The 17,428-nt window shown below is 37.6% G+C and overlaps 1 protein-coding gene across 1 annotated transcript; it reads left to right on the top strand.

Annotated features, from left to right (window-relative positions):
• The first annotated feature begins 15,482 nt into the window (after nt 1-15,482).
• LOC127149540 (zinc finger BED domain-containing protein RICESLEEPER 2-like) lies at nt 15,483-17,023 on the top strand. The gene is made up of 2 exons (XM_051085320.1): nt 15,483-16,019; nt 16,202-17,023. Exons 1-2 carry the CDS (start codon nt 15,483-15,485, stop codon nt 17,021-17,023), a joined length of 1,359 nt encoding a protein of 452 aa, XP_050941277.1.
• Nucleotides 17,024-17,428: the final 405 nt, after the last annotated feature.

The raw sequence follows: 17,428 nt of genomic DNA, 5'->3' as shown, positions 1-17,428 counted from the left end.
GAGATATGTGCGAGATAAACCATGAGAGGCTAATACAAACTAAACATGCATAGAACAATACAAACTAATGCATATAAACATGCATAGAATCACTCCAAATGGATTAAAGTGAAAGTGATCAAAGTGAAAGCCAGAGTGGTTTGAGAAGCATCCATAGCGGCATGAAATTGCTCACAATATAAGACAATAATACACAATAGATAGAAAGCAATGTAGATAAAAAAACTCACTGCTAAATAAAAGAGCTTCAATTTCACTTCTAAGAGGTAGCCAATTCAGATTTAAAGAAGGGATCCCAAGAAAAAGAAGCAAAATGCCAACTATATTTAACTTCAATTCATTTCACTACCCATTTAACTTTCTAAGAACCTAAACCAAACTTTGACTAAACTAATTTCCAGCAAATAAGTCGATTCCAAAAAAGCCTAAACTAGACAAATGAAACTCACAACAAATACCTAAACCAAACATTTACAGCAAATAAATTAAAAATGGGTTAGAGATAAAACTCACTGAAATAAGAGAAAAGGCTCAAAGTTGATTGAATGGTTCGAAAAGGAGAAGCGACGAAATGCAATGGAGGACCGACGAACGGCAAGTGACGAACGATCGAAGTATCTTCGAAGAGCAAAGTGTAGGAATAGAGCGGGAAATTTCAAAAGCCAACAAAAGGAGATTTTTTTTTTTACTTGAGGTGTTCTACGCGAAAGAGAAGGGAAAGAGAAACAACTGTATGCGAAAGAGAAGGGAAAGCGAAAGCTGGAAGTTTCTACGTGGAAGAGAAGGGAAAGGGAAAGAGAAATTTAATGAAGGGAATTTTTGTACATTCACACCTAAATTGTCCTAGAACTCTTTATTTTAAAAAACTATCCCAAAAGTCATTTAATCCTCCTTTTTTAAGCTATTTTTGGCAATTTCCCCATTCAACAAATGCCCAATTTTGAGACTTATGTGTATGGGTGGGTGAATCTCGGAAAGATAAATTTAAAGTCCAAATACGAGCTTTTTTTTTTTTTTTTTTTTTTGCTCAATTTGACATCAAATTAATCAAACTATGAATCTAGTACATGAGTTTGATTTAAATTTGAAATAAATGTTGGAATATGATCAATCCTTAATTTGAGAAAAGTGTAAAGTTTTATCCTTGGCATACTTTGATTCAAGAATAAAAACTAAATTTGATGATGATTTTTTTATAAAATTTGAAACCATATTTTAATTTGAGATAAGGATTAGGTTTCTACCATACCCTAATTTGATGCACAAAAATTTGGAAGGACCAATTTTAATTTTGGAAATGGCTAAATTTAATTTTGAGATAAATACAACACTCAAATTTGAGATAATGGAGGTAAAATCTAAATTTTGAAATATTTAAATACGCTTAATTATCTCAAAAAGTAGAATTCGAGATTTTATTTTATTTTATTTTAAAATATGTCTGAATATCTCAAAGTGAAATCTAAGATTTTATTCCAATATAAAATAGCATAATATAATTAAATTTTAATTTTATTTTATTATTTTAAAATTTTAAAATAATTTCAAATCCTATTAGGAAGGACATAAACCTTATAAATAGACTCATAGCTTGATTATTCTTTCCTCATCAAGCAGAATAAAAGTATGAGGAGGAAAAAAACTTCTCTTCTCCTTCGTTTTTTTCCTTCTTTTTTAATAATTTTTTAACGCTATGCTCCTTTTTTTAAGAACTAAAGTTGTCGTGCCTCTTTTTGCATCCAAAAGCGTCTTCAAAAGGTTAGGATTTTTTCTTCTTTCCTATTCTTTATTATTCTTTATTTTCTTCTTTTTCGCAATCATTTGAAGAGGTGACTCCGTTGTCAACGATCCAACTTCTACTAGGGGATGATCGAGCTTTTGCCGTCAGATCCACTGTCCTGGTAGGAGCGATCCAGCGCCTTCGTCGTTTAGAGAGGTGACACCGCCGTCAGCTATCCAACTTTTACTAGGAGACGATCGGGTTTTTGCCAACAGATCCACCGTCCTGATAGGAGCAATCGGACGCCTTCGTCGTTTGGAGAGGTGACTCTGCCGTCAACGATCCAACTTCCTTTAGAGGACAATCGAGCTTTTACCGTCAAATCCATCACCCTGGTAAGAGCGATCGAGCGCCTTCGTCGTTTGGAGAGGTGAATCTGTCGTCAGCAATCCAACTTTTACCGAGGGACGATAGGACTTTTGCCGTCAGATTCACTACCCTAGTAGGAGCGATCGGGCGTCTTCGTCGTTTGGAGAGGTGACTCTGCCGTCAGCGATCCAACTTCTATTTCGGGACGATCGGGCTTTTGTCGTCAGGTCCACCCTCCTAGTAGGAGCAACTAGGCACCTTTATCAGGAGAGGGGACTCCGCAGTCAACGATCCAACTTCTATAGAGGGACGATTGGGCTCTTTTCGTCAAATCCACCGCCCTGGTAAAAGCGATCGGACACCTTCGTCGTTTGGAGAGATAAGTATGTCATCAGAGATCCAACTTCTATTGAGGGACGATAGGGCTTTTGTCGTAAGATCCAGTACCTAGTAGGAGCGATCCAGCGCCTTCGTCGTTTAGAGAGGTGACTCCGCTGTCAACGATCCAACTTCTACACGGGGACGATTGGGCTTTTGCTGATAGATCCACCGCCTTGGTAGAAGCAATCTGGTACCTTCATCGTTTGGAGAGGTGACTGCCGTAAGGGATCCAACTTCTACTAGGGGACGATCGAGCTTTTACCGTCAAATCCATCGCCCTGGTAGGAGTGATCGAGCGCCATTGTCGTTTGGTGAGTTGACTCCACTGTCAGCAATCAAACTTCTACTGAGGGATGATAGGGCTTTTGTCGTCAGATCCACCGCCCTAGTAGGAGCGATCAGATGCCTTCGTCTTTTCGAGAGGTCACTCCAACTTCAGCGATCCAATTTCTATTGGGGGACGATCAAGCTTTTCCCGTCAGATCCACCATTTTGGTAAGAGTGATCGGGTGCCTTCGTCGTTTGGAGAGGTGACTCCGCCGTTAGCGATTCAACTTCAACTGGGAGATGATCGAACTTTTGCCATCAGATCAATCGCTCTGGTAGGAGCGATCAGGAGCCTTCATCATTTTAAAAGGTGACTCTGCCGTCAGCGATCCAACTTCTACTGTTAGACGATCGGGCTTTTTACCGTTAAATGCACCGCCCTAGTAGGAGTGATCAGGCGCCTTCGTCATTTGGAGAGGTGACTCCGCTATCAGTGATCCAACTTCTATTAAGGGACGGTCGGACTTTTACTGTCAGATCCGCCGTCGGGTAGGAGCCATCGGGCACCTTCCTCGTTTGGAGAGGTGACTCTGCCGTTAGTGATCCAACTTCTACAGGTAAACAATCAGACTTTTGCCGTCATATCCACCGTCCTGGTAGGAGCGATCAGACACCTTCATCGTTCGAAGAGGTGACTCCACCATCAGCGATCCAACTTCTACTCGGAAACGATTGGGCTTTTGTCGATAGATCCACTACCCTAGTAGGAGCGATCCGACACCTTCGTCGTTTGGAGAGGTGACTCTATCGTCAGCAATCCAACTTCTATGAGGACGATATGGCTTTTGCCGTTAGATCCATCGTTCTGGTAGAATCGATCAGGAGCTTTCGTCGTTTAGAGAGGTGACTCCGCCGTCAGCGATCCAACTTCTATTGGGGGACGATTGGACTTTTACTGTCAGATCCATCGTTCGAGTAGGAGCCATTAGGCACCTTCGTCGTTTGAAGAGGTGACTCTGCCATTAGCGATCCACCTTCTACTGGTGGACGATCGGACTTTTGCAATCAGATCAACCCCCTGGTAGAAGCGATCGGACGCCTTCATCGTTTGGAGAGGTGACTCCACCGACAGTGATCCAACTTCTACTGAGGGACGATCAGGCTTTTTTCGTCGATCCATCGCCCAGGTAGGAGCCATCGGACATCTTCGTTGTTTGGAAAGGTGACTCCATCGTCAGCGATCCACCTTCTACTGGTAGACGATTAGACTTTTACCGTTAGATCCACCAACCTTATAGGAGCGGTCGGGCACCTTCGTCTTTTCGAGAGGTGACTCCGCCTTCAGCAATCCAACTTCTATTGGGGGACGATCTGACTTTTCTCGTCAGATACATCGTCCTGGTAGAAGCAATCGGGTACCTTCGTCGTTTTGAGAGGTGACTCCGTAGTCAGCGATCCAACTTCTACTAGAGGGCGATCAGGCTTTTACCGTCAGATCCACCGCACTAGTAGGATCGATCGAGCAACTTCGTCGTTAGGAAAGGTGACTCCACAGTCAACAATCCAACTTCTACTAGGAGACGACCGAGCTTTTACCGACACATCCACCGTCCAGGTAGTAGCGATCAGGCGCCTTTGTCGTTTAAAGAGGTGACTCCACCGTCAGTGATCTAACTTTTATTCGGGAACGATCGGGCTTTTGTCGTCAGATCCACCGCCCAGGTAGAGCCATCGTGATGGAACAAAAACATCAGAGAAACATGCAACAGCAGAAGACTAAGATCATGCTTTACTCTATATGCATCTAAACGATTGACCTAAATGAAGAATAGATAAGGTAAACGATGAGCTTACCTTTGTAGTTCTTAACTTCTTCTTCGTCCTAAAACTTCTTCTTGCCTAAAGATCACGAGTAAAGGACAACCACTATGTTGACCTACTAATCTCAGAACTAAGAACCGAGTTGTGGTACTCGTTTTTATGAAGGAAAACTTAAAGAGATGGCTGAAGGAAGGTGTATCATTTAGAGCTTTTTCATGAAATTTTCATTATACTCTTCTCATTTTGTAAATGGAAGTTTATAAAGAAAATTACATGCAAAATGCATGCAATTTACTTCATGAAATCTCAACTCCTAATTAATCCATTAACTATTAATGGAATTAGTGGCTTATGAATTCATTACAAGCTGCCACATTTTCCACTAACATTTAGTAATAAATATATTAGTCAAAGGGCAATTTGTTCATTTGACCAATTAAGTCAAAGTCAAACTTTGACTTTTCTTAGTCAAAAGTCAACTTTTTGACTTTTTTCTATTTTATCTGTCTTGACTAATTCCGACCTCCTGAGTATGTACTCGCATTCATTTTTCTAAAATTCAAATCATATTTGAATATAAATTCGGTCAAGTTTTGTTTTTCAAAATCAAAAGTCAACATGTTGACTTTTATAACTTTAACCGTTTCAAAACTTTCCAAGCTTCTAAATATGAATCCATATTCATTTTTTTATTATTTAAATCATATTTAAACATAAAGCTTAAAGTTTATATTTACCGACTTATATCATATATACTTATCGGTTTCTCTCTCTTTACCTAATTCGAACAATTCGAGTTATTCCAACATATTGTTCTAAGTTGAATCCATATGAGCTAGTAGGGGAACCTAATGGACTTATAGATCATGGGCTCCAACTATTCGAGATTAACTGGCTAATCTCTTTTAGACCAAGCTTAATCAACATTCGTTAACTAATGAGTCATTCCACTAAAGACTCGTAGTTGCACTACCCTCACTATAGATATATTTCTGTCTACCTGATATAACCATGATGGTTAAGTTGATCCTTCACCGGTTGTTCGTAATCTTGGCTAGGTCAAAATACCGTTTTACCCCAAAGATTACATCTTGCTCCTTAAGACCCATTGATCCACTATTGAACAATTGGTTTAAGGTCCAACCTATAAACCTAAATCCTTCTCGGACCAATGAGAAGGGGGGTCCCTTGTTTAAGACTTGGATTCAGTCCTTAAGAGAACAACTCATCTACTATCCCAAAAGTGAGTAGGAGTGAATTCTGTCTTGCACCCTATGTCCCTAGCTATCCACTCGGTCTTATCCCTGAAATGGGAGGTTTATTGGGCCAGCGAAGATGAGCTGTCCTCACCTATGCAAATCTAAGGATACTACCGAATGAACAGAAATTCATAGTTAGCTCAGGATTAAGATCAAGTTATCTAGGTCATTATAATTGAAATAGTCAGTTTATATAGTTTACGGCGTTATAACTAAAAGTGACTATTTCGTGGTTCCAGTCTTATGCAAATCATTTACATAGAATGCCCTCACTTTCATGTCTCCACATGAACGATTCAAGATTACATCGTTTGTACTAAATACGGAGCGGGCCGCATCCGTAGTGTTTTTCCATAATAAAGCGCTCAACCTTATTCATACACTATAGACTATTTGGGCTATTAACTCGAACTTAATCCATGTTTATGTCTCTACATAAAGTTAAAGTGTATTGAAAAACTGAGTAAAATAGCCTCGAGACCTTAATTTATTGATTTTAAGATTAGAGTATTCAATAATAAACTTATTAAATCAAATAACAAAGTACGAGTTTTAGGACATAGATTCCAACAAACTCCCACTTGGACTAAAACTTCTAGTAGGATAAACAAAGTTAGAATTTTAACAATGAGAGAAGAATATATATGAGTACAATAAACATATATATATTAAACTAGGGCACATTCCTAATAAGTTTCCCACTTGTCCTAGTTTACAAACAACGTAAACCTAAACCATGTAGGTGGCTCTCAAACACTTTAGTCGTGAGAGCTTTTGTAAACTGAGCAGCCATGTTTTTCTCAGAGGAGATTTTTGTTACTGTAACATCTCCTCGATGTACGATTTTCCTAATAAGATGGTACTTTCGTTCAATGTGCTTTCCTCGTTTATGACTTCTAGATTCTCGTGAATTTGCTACTGCACCACTGTTGTCACAGTATAAGGTGATTGACAAATGCATATTTAGAACAACTTCCAAATCTGTTAAGAACTTTTTAAGCCATACTGCTTCATTTGCTACTTCACAGGCTGCTACATATTTAGCTTCCATAGTGAAGTCGATAATACATGAGTGTTTTATGCTTCTCCATACTACTGCTTCTCTATTCAGAGTGAAAATTGATCCCGATGTAGACTTTCTAGCATCTTTATCAGATTGAAAATCAGAGTCAAGTGTATCCAGTAAGAATCAGATCCTTAGAGAACCATACACAAGCATGTAGTCTTTCTGTTCTTCTAAGATATTTTAGAATATTCTTAACGGCTATCCAATGATCACATCCAGGATTGGACTGATATCTACTAACCATCCCTATTAAATAGAAAATGTCAGGTCTAGTACATAACATTGCATACATCAGGCTCCCAACAGTAGAAGCATAGGGAATGTTACTCATATCCTCAACTTCTTGAGGTGTCTTTGGACATTGTTCTTTTGATAAATGAATTCCATATATGTATGGCAACAGACCCTTTTTGGAATTCTACATCTTATATCTTGACAACATTTTGTCTATATAAGATGTTTGAGACATGGCTAGTCTTTTGTTCTTTCGGTTCCGAACTATTTGGATTCCAAGAACGTATTGAGCATTTCCCAAATCTTTCATTTGGAATTGCGTAACTAGCCATTTCTTAATATCAGTTAGATGACCTATATCATTCCCAATGAGTAGAATGCCATCTACTTCTATTGGAGGATGATAGGGCTTTTGCCGTCAGATCCACTGCTTTGATAGGAGTGATCGAGCGCCTTCATCGTTTGGAGAGGTGACTCTGCCGTCAGCGATCCAACTTCTATTGGAGAATGATAGGGCTTTTGCCGTCAGATCCACCACCTTGGTAGGAGTGATCGGGTGCCTTCGTCGTTTGGAGAGATGACTCCACCGTCAGCGATCCACATTCTACTGGTGGACTATCGGACTATTGCCGTCAGATCCACCACCTTGGTAGGCGCGATCGAGCACCTTCATCGTTTGGATAGGTGACTCCACCATCAGCAATTCAACGTCTACTAAGGGATGATCGAGTTTTTATCGTCAGATCCCCCGCTCAGGTAGGAGCCATCGGGCATCTTCATCATTTGGAGAGGTGACTCTGCCGTCAGTGATCCACCTTCTACTGGTAGACGATCGAACTTTTGTCGTCAAATCCATCGACGTGGTAGGAGCAATCAAGAGCTTTTGTCCTTTCGAGAGGAGACTCCGCCTTCAACGATCCAACTTCTATTGGGAGACGATCGGGCTTTTTACGTCAGATCCATCATCCTAGTTAGAGCAATCGGGCACCTTCGTTATTTGGAGAGGTGACTCCGCAGCCAGCGATTCAACTTCTACTGGGTGACGATCATACTTTTGCCGTTAGATCCACCATACTAGTAGGATCGATTGGGCAACTTTGTCGTTAAGAGAGATGACTCCGCAGTCAACGATCCAACTTCTACTAGGCGACGATCGAGCTTTTGCCGACAGATCCACTGCACTGGTAGGAGCGATCGAACGCCTTCGTCGTTTGGAGAGGTAACTCCACCGTCAGCGATCCAAGTTCAACTGAGGGATAATCGGGCTTTTGCCATCAGATCCATCATTCTGGTAAGAGTGATCATGAGCCCTCGTCGTTTGGAGAGGTGACTCCATCGTCAGCGATCCAACTTCTACTATCGGACGGTCGGGCTTTTACCATCAAATGCACCGCCTTTGTAAGAGTGATCGGGCGCTTTCGTTATTTGGAGAGGTGACTCCGCAGTCAGCGATCCAACTTCTATTGGGGGATGATAGGGCTTTTGACGTCAGATCCACCGGCCTGATAGGAGCAATCAGGTACCTTCTTCATTTTAAGAGGTAACTCTGCCATCAGCGATCCAACTTCTACTAGGGGACGATCGAACTTCTGCCTTTAGATCCACCGCTTTGGTAGAAGCGATCGAGCAGCTTCGTCGTTTGGAGAGGTGACTCCGCCGTCGGTGATCCAACTTCTACTGGGACGATAGGGTTTTTGTCGTCAGATCCACCGTCCTGATAGGAGTAATCGGGGCGCCTTCGTCGTTTAGGGAGGTGACTCCACCGTCAGCGATCCAACTTCTATTAGGGGACAATCGGGCTTTTACCGTTAGATCCACCGCCCTGGTAAGAGCCATCAGACACCTTTGTCATTTGGAGAGGTGACTGGCAAAGTTATATATATGCATGCATGCATATATATATATATATATATATATATATATATGGATTAATAACCAAAATATGGTTATTTTTAAAACTTATTACCAAAATAAGTTTGTTTGAAAACTTATTACCAAAATGATGTTGTTTACGTTTTTTTATTTTTTTTATTTTAATTTTTTAGTAGGGTGAGTTTTGAAAACTCGCCATTGTTGATTTAAAAAAAAAAGTTAGTAAGACTCGCCCTCATATATTTTAAAAGAAAAAATAAAAATAAAAGGGCAAGTCTCGACTCGCCCTTGTATATTTAAAAAAAAAAAGTAGAAAACATCTCGGATCATAATATTATTATGTTTGTATTTTAGCGTTTTAGGGTTTGTAATTTGTTAGAAGAAAAGTGGAGATATATAAAAAGAATAATACATGAGAATTGATGTATGTTGGAATTAATATTTGGAACATTGTAATGAATAGTTAGATAGCAATTTTATTTTGTCATTCAACAAGTGGTTCGTGCCTATTATTTAGCTCATCCAATTAAGTCGAAATTATAAATCATTATTAATTGAACCCTACATATGTATATATTCAATAGAAAAATATATATTTGTCGTTCAACATATGAATGAAAACCTTGAAGAATTAGAAATTAATCAAAAACCTTGGAAGTTTCTAATTATTTTTTGGCTCGTTTTGGGTTTCGTATTATAAACTTAGATGATCTGGTATACCGTGCCTGAAGGGATGAAAGCCCTTTATAGCGGAATAATTACAGAAACCCAATTTTAATTGGAACCTTAAAAATACCAATACATTGGCAAAAAAATTACAAAAATAATTTTTATGGTTAAACATGGTTTGAATAAAAATACAGAGAAGAAAACTCATGCTCGTTGACGACTCTGAATCTACCAATCACCAATTTGGCACCACCACTTAGAAACCTTACTATTCTCTAATTGAGATGGTTTGTGGGAACCAAAATTGGAAGAAGGGAATTTTTCTCTAGGAGGAAATTTTTTCAGAGAGAATGGAGAGTCTTCTTCTTCGCAGAACTCACCCGTTGTGTTTGTTACGCAAAAAATTCTCACTTCTTCAAACGAAAGAAGTGGGAAGTTGGAGATAATAAATGGGAACATGGGAAAACCACCCACGTTCCCTATTAACTTAATAATAATTATTAAATTAATATATATTAAACCAATTAATTAATTTAATTTAATTTAATAATTATTTAATTTAATTTAATAATTATTTAATTTAATTTAATAATTAATTAATTTAATAATTAATTAAATCATATTTAATTAATATTTTCATTTAAATCATATTTAAATGAATATCTCTCGCATAACCTATAGTTTTAATTTAATTAATTTAATTAATTTAATTAAATCAAATTTAATTAAATCAAATTAAACTAAACTATTAATTAATTCTCCAATTAATTAATTTTTAAATTAAATATCTTATATTTAATTTAATCCATAATTTGAATCATATTCAAATATAAATTTCTCTCATAACCTATAGTTTTAATATGTATTATATACACATTAAATTTTAACTTATAATTTTAATATGAATCTAATTCAAATTAAATTAATATTTGAACTAATTCAAATATTTTATTCTCTCGTAATTTAATTTTGAATCATATCCAAAACTAAATTTATATAATAAAGTCTAATTAAAATATAAACTTTATATTATAATGTATCAGTATACATTATATTAATTCTCAAAGTAAATTTGAACATTTCAAATTACAACTAATATAAATAAATCACATTACTCTTTATGAGCTAGGAAGGGGACCTAATGGACCTACAGATCAGAAGCTACAACGATATGAGATTAATTAGCTAAACTCATTAACTACATTAATCAATATTCGTTAACTGTGTGTACACTCTACTAAAGACTTACAATTGAACTCTTCTCACTGTAGAAATATTTCTGTGTCCACGGATATAGACTAATACCAGTAAGTTAGTCCTTCACAAGTGTTCGTAACACCAGCTGGGTCAAATCACCGTTTTACCCCTGGGTTACCTCTAGTCCTTAAATACTAGTGCTCCTCTAATGAACAACCTGTTTATGGTCTAACCACTAAACAGAAACCCCTCTCGTGCCATAGAGAGGGTAGGGTCCTTTGTTCAAGTCCCGGAGACACCATTTAAGGGATCACATATCTACTTACCCTAAAGGTGAGAAGGAGTGAATTCCATCTTGTGTGATTATGTTCCTAGCTCCCCACTCGGTCTTGTCCCCAAAATGATAAGCATATTGAGTCGACAATTTGGCCACTCTCATCCGTACAAATCAAATGACAATCCCTCGCAAACAGGAGTTCATAATACACTCAGGATTAAGACTAAGTCACCTAGGTCATCCTAATGAAATAGAAATCCAACTAGTTAATGGAGTTACATCTGGTGATTACTATTTCGTGGTCTAATCTTATGCAAACTCATTGCATATGATACCCTCACTTGCTTGTCGTATACATGAACACATTGGATCAATGTGTTTGTATCAAATACAAAGTGAGCTATATGCATAGTGTTAACAGGATAAAGTACCCAACCTTAACCCTATACTATAGACCCTTTAAGCTGATCTTGAACATTGATCACCGTATGTCTTTACATACTATTCAAAACTCATCAAACAGCTTAGGATGTTAGTTTATTGGATTTAGGTTTTTAAGACAAAACTAATAAAATAATAAATAACACTTATTGAAATCATAATAATAAAACACTTTATTAATGGCAGTCAATTGATTATATTTACTATCTACGAGTTTTAGGACATAAAACCCAACACTGTATGCATCTCTTCACCATACAAAAAATCAAAATATATTTGTCTATTAATTGGAGGCCGTAAATTCGTAGTAAGTGCTTTTGATTGTAAAATAATTAAATATGAATCAAAATGTTTAATACAATAATTTAACAATTTTCATTCAAAAAAAAAAAAAAAAGAATCAATGTGTTCCATAACCTGGACGTTGACGATTTCTAGCTGGTTGTCATCGACTACTCTAAACTCTTTGTTGTTGTATTTCCTCATGATTCTCTTGTTGTTGTTGCTCATCTGATTGCTCGGGTACCGCTGGATTCTCTTGTTGCTGTTGCTCATCTGATTGCTCGAGTACTGTTGCAGGCACTTCGTAGTACAAATATTCATTATGTTCTCCACGACCACGCCTGTGACCATGCATGTATGAAGACGATGGATCGCTCCCTAAATCATAGTATTGTTGCCCAAAGTCCGTTGATGATGGACCTGCCTCTGAATTGTAATATCCTCTTCCAAAATCTGACGATTAACCGACTCCTGAATCATAATATGTCGTTCCAAATGTTGGTATCATCATTACTGGACTAACGTAACTATGCTCCCTTTGTGTCTGTGTCTGTGTCACGGGAGGCACTTCTTCCACATGTTGATCAACTTCTTCCAATTGATCGGACTCTTGCACTAGAGGACGTCTCCTCTGAACTGGAGCAAGTACAATAGGATGTTCTCCATGTACTGCTCGTTATCGTTGCATATATTTAGAACCTATTGTAGATCATCTACAACATTCCGAAGTCTAATATTGTTTGATCTCTGTAAAATATTAAAATGAATTAGAAATCATTGAAAATAAATTTTCACTAAAAACAACTATACAATATTTAAATGTATACCAGATGACTCATAGCAGCTTCTGGTGGGTGATATAGAGCTTGGTAATGTTTTTGTACCAATGGATGTATTCTTGAGTTACATCCATATCAAACTGCTCAATTGGAGGTCCCGTAGCAGTATACCTTCTGCGATTATGCCATCGCATCACTAAATGAGCAACTCTATCTGACCAATCAGCAGTCCTCAGGTCAATGTTGTGCAACAGTGGTTCAGTGTTACAATCACGTGGAACAGCTTGTTGAATACCGAACTGTCTAAGTACTCTATCAGGATGATGCCACTCACCAATGTAGAAACATATGAGAGGACTAGTCATCCACCATATGTCGTGACCATTTGTACAAAAATGTGGCAAGCTATCTATGACAGTTTTGTACGGCTCCCAGACAATCTGAAACAAATTGTATGAAACAAATAACATATCTATACTGATAACTTAAAAAAATATGGAACTTGAAATTCAAGTTCACCATGACGTACCTGACTAGGTTGAAGAAGATCAAACATGTACCTATACTAAGAGACTACATGTGTAGCGGATCTTGTCACACAAAATTGATCTCTTCATCTGTATTGTTGAACTAATATTTTAGATTTTAATTGAACTACGTATAAAAAGTTACTATTAATCTAAATTAAATTGAAATAGCATACCTTGAACCATAAGCTCGACCATGTAATTGATTAGCATTGACATGTAGGAGTTGCAGAGCCACTATTGGGAATCGTTCTCGAGCCCATATTTGTAACAGTATTAGTAGTCCATCTATTTCACCAACATCTTGTTTGAATTTCTTACATAATTGTCTATACAACCATGCCAAACAGGCTCCACCCCAAGAATATCGCCCCGTGTGGTGCAGATTAGCTAAGAATGGTAGGAACATTAGGTGCACATAACAAGTTGATTTATCTGCGAAAATACTTCCACCCATCAACTGTAAAATATATGCCCGTGCATAACGTGTGATAGTTTCCTCATCGGTATCGTTAGCCAATTCATGAAACTTTGCCCCCAACCATGTTAAACTCAATCTCTGCCCCCTAATTTGTTTAGGAGGTGGGATCACACCAAGTAACTCTTGGCAAACATGCAACCAATCATCATGCATTTGACCGGTAACGGGCTCGCCATCAGCCGGTAATCCCACCAAAACTTCCACATCCTGCAACGTAATTGTGCACTCTCCAACCGACATGTGAAATGTATGCGTCTCCGGTCTTCATCTCTCTAGAAGTGCAGTAATCAGATGTCAGTCTAACTGGATGAACCCCAATCTGGCAAGCCCATAAAATCCTGAAGCACGTAGCAGTGGAAGTATGTTGCGGTGTAGTGGGATAGTACGACGGACAACTAAGGATGTTCAAAAAACTCCGTAACCCGACCAACCCGAACTACCCAACCCAAACCGTAAGGGTTGGGTTGGGTTAGAGAATTGAAAGAAAAAAGATGGGCAGGGTTGCCGGGTTGGGAATTAAGGGCCGGGTTGACCCAACCCAACCCGGTTTTTGGGTATATATATATACATAACTAAAATTGATATTTTTATTTTCATTTTAGAAGAGAAGCACCGAAGCAGTCGCAAGACCCCATCCCCCTTCGCGAATAGCGGTCGCGCATCCCAACTTCGCAGTTCACACGATCCCTTCGGCGTTCATCCCAACTTCGCAGTTCGCACGATCCCTTCGACATTCAGTTCCGGCGGCCTTCACAACTTCACTTCCGGTGGTTCTTCGTTTTCATCTCGCAACTTCCGGTAGTTCTTCGTTCTCATCTTGCAACTTCCGACAGCGTTCAGATCGCAGCTTCAATTTCTTTTCATCTCCTGCATTCTGATCGGCGTCTCTCCAAGGGTTCTTCATTTTGTCCAAGGTTTTTTCTTTGTTCAGACCTAACTTTCAATTTCTTCTAATTGTTTTGTTTTATTTTTTTTTCTTTGGAAATTACTGTCGAAAAACCTTGGGCATTTTAAGCATAATCTGTTAGATTAAACCAGTAAAATTGCTTTTTAAATCTTCAATGGTGAAATGATAATCAAGACTTTCTTGTTGCATTTTGGGGTTTGGTCTAGTTTGAGAAGCATTAGAGAACCATATTTCTCTGAAAGAGATGCTAATGAGCGATGTGGGAGGTTGCGTATGTTGGTGTTTTTTTTACCACATCTGATGACCGGCTATGCCCTACGAGATGTTGTATGTTGGTGTTTGATGGTGGTAAGTTGCTGATTAATGGGTTTTTGGTGGATAAGAGTTTGAGTGAGAAAATAAGGAAGAAGAGGAAGATGAGAGGAAAAGAGAAGGGATTGAAGTGAATAATGGTGGTTTGTTCATATGGGGATTGAGTAAATATTATTTGCTGCACAAATTGGTGGAGATTTTTGTAGTATGTTGAATCCATATCTGAATTGTATACAAGGTTATGATATGAAGCTACATTTTTTTGTTTTTCTAATTTTTGGTTTTTATATTTGATTGATCCGTAACACTTTTTTTCCACTTTTTTTTAACAGTGCCTCAAATATTTATATTTGGGTTTCTTTAAAACTTGTCACCACGGACACGATTTCAGATACTGCGGAATCACCATTGTCTAACTTTATGGTAAGTTAAATATTTTGATGGTTAACACTTTCTTTTCATTGTATTTTGGTGTTGGAATTACAAATGTATATATTTAATTGGTGTATGTTGGTATTTGAAGTTTAATTGGTATTAGAAGTTAATGTGTATGTTGGTGTTAGAACTTAGAAGTTTAATTAGAATGTTAATTAGATGCTGATTTCATTTATTTTTATATAGATGGATAGCAGTAGTGAGAATTCGAGTGCTACCGGTAATAATGAAATGCCTTCTCCCCTTCCTCCTCCCCCTCTTAATACAAGCCAAACTACACAACATGTACCACCTTTACCTCCCAAGTCTAAAAGAAAGAGACCTAATAAACAAACTTCTTCCATGTGGGATCATTTCACAAAAATGGAAGCAAGTGCTAAAGACGGAGCTAGGTGCAAGTGTAACTATTGTAGCAAGGATTATGCATGTGATAGTATTAATTGTGGAACTAGCACTTTGTGGAAGCATTTAAGAAATCAATGTAAAAAGTACCCGTACAGAGAAGAAAATAAAGGACAAACCACATTAACTCTTGTACCTAAAAATGATGGGAAGGGAGCCAATGCTAGTAATTTTGTGACTACATTGTTTAGCCAATCAGCATGTAGACTAGCATGTGCTAAGATGATAATTATGAATGAGTTGTCATTCAAATTTGTTGAGATTGAGGGTTTTAGACACTTTTGTAGTATTGCATGTCCTAAGTTTGATGTTCCATCGAGAGTAACAATAGCTAGAGATATATATCAACTATATCTTGAAGAGAAGAAAAAATTGAAATCATTTTTACTTAGAAGCTCTCAAAGAATTTACCTTACTACGGACACTTGGACTTCACTACAAAATGTGAACTACATGGTCATCACGGCACATTTCATGATTATGAATGGGTTTTACATAAGAAGATTTTGAGTTTTTGTCAAGTTGCTAATCATAAAGGGGAGACTATAGGAAGGGCAATTGAAAGTTGTTTGTTAGAGTGGGGGATTGATAAAATCTTCACTATAACTGTTGATAATGCAAGTTCCAACGATGTGGCTATTTCATATGTTAAGAGAAGACTTAAAAGTTGGAAATCCATTGTTTTAGATGGAAAGCTATTGCATATGAGGTGTTGTGCTCATATAATTAATCTTATCGTAAATGATGGATTGAAAGATATGAATGATTCTATTGCTAGTGTTCGTAATGCTGTGAGATATGTACGATCATCACCTAAGAGAATGGAAAAATTTAAAGCATGTGTGAAGCAAGAAAAAATTCAGTGTAAGGCTCTTGTTTGTTTAGATGTAGCTACTAGATGGAATTCCACATATTTAATGCTTGAACATGCAATTAAATTTGAAAAAGCTTTCAAAATTTTAGAGGAAGAGAAAGAGGACTCAGATTTTGTAGAGTATTTTAAGGAAGATGATCGTGGAAATAAGAGATTGGGGCCCCCAAGTGCGTCTGATTGGTTGGCGCTAAGTGTGTTTATAAGGTTTTTGAAAGGGTTTTATGAAACCACTACAAAAATAAGTGGATCTTCATATGTGACTTCTAATGTTGGTTATAAAGAGATTAACAAAGTTCAATTTGTTTTGAAAAAATGGAGCAACAACAACAACTCTGTTCTTAGTTTGATGGCTATGAATATGAAAACAAAGTTTGATAAGTATTGGGATTCGCTTGAGAAGATGAATAAGTTGATGTTTGTGGCTATGGTGATGATCCTCGGTACAAGTTAAAGTACTTGACTTACTGTCTTTCAAATGTTTATGAAAGGGATGTTGTTAAGGATGTAGTTGAGAGCGTGAAGATATATTTGTATCATCTATATGACTTTTATAAATCCTAACTCAACCCTTCTACTCAAATTGGTCATAGCACGGATGATCTTAAGCAATCAAACAATGTTACTATGGAAGTGGAGAACGATGAAGAAATTGATCCGTGGATAACATTTTGTGCTTTGAGAGAAGAAGAAAGCTCAATGGAAGTGGAGAATGACTTGACTTCTTATTTTTCTGACAAGGATGTAGTAGATAAAGAGGAATTTAATATTATGTATTGGTGGAAAATGAATGGGTACAAATATCTCATTCTATCAACAATTGTTCGTGATGTTTTGACGGTTCCAATATCTACGGTGG

Source organism: Cucumis melo, chromosome 5, assembly GCF_025177605.1.
Source record: "Cucumis melo cultivar AY chromosome 5, USDA_Cmelo_AY_1.0, whole genome shotgun sequence".
Taxonomy (NCBI): domain Eukaryota; kingdom Viridiplantae; phylum Streptophyta; class Magnoliopsida; order Cucurbitales; family Cucurbitaceae; genus Cucumis; species Cucumis melo.
Note: the sequence above shows the minus strand (reverse complement) of the source record. Positions and strands in the feature narration are given on the sequence as shown.

Coding starts and splice junctions, on each gene's coding strand:
- LOC127149540 (XM_051085320.1), top strand. CDS start 15,483: ATGGATAGCAGTAGTGAGAATTCGAGTGCTACCGGTAATAATGAAATG. Junction 16,020..16,201: donor AGTTTGATGTTCCATCGAGA/GTAACAATAGCT, acceptor TTACATAAGAAG/ATTTTGAGTTTTTGTCAAGT.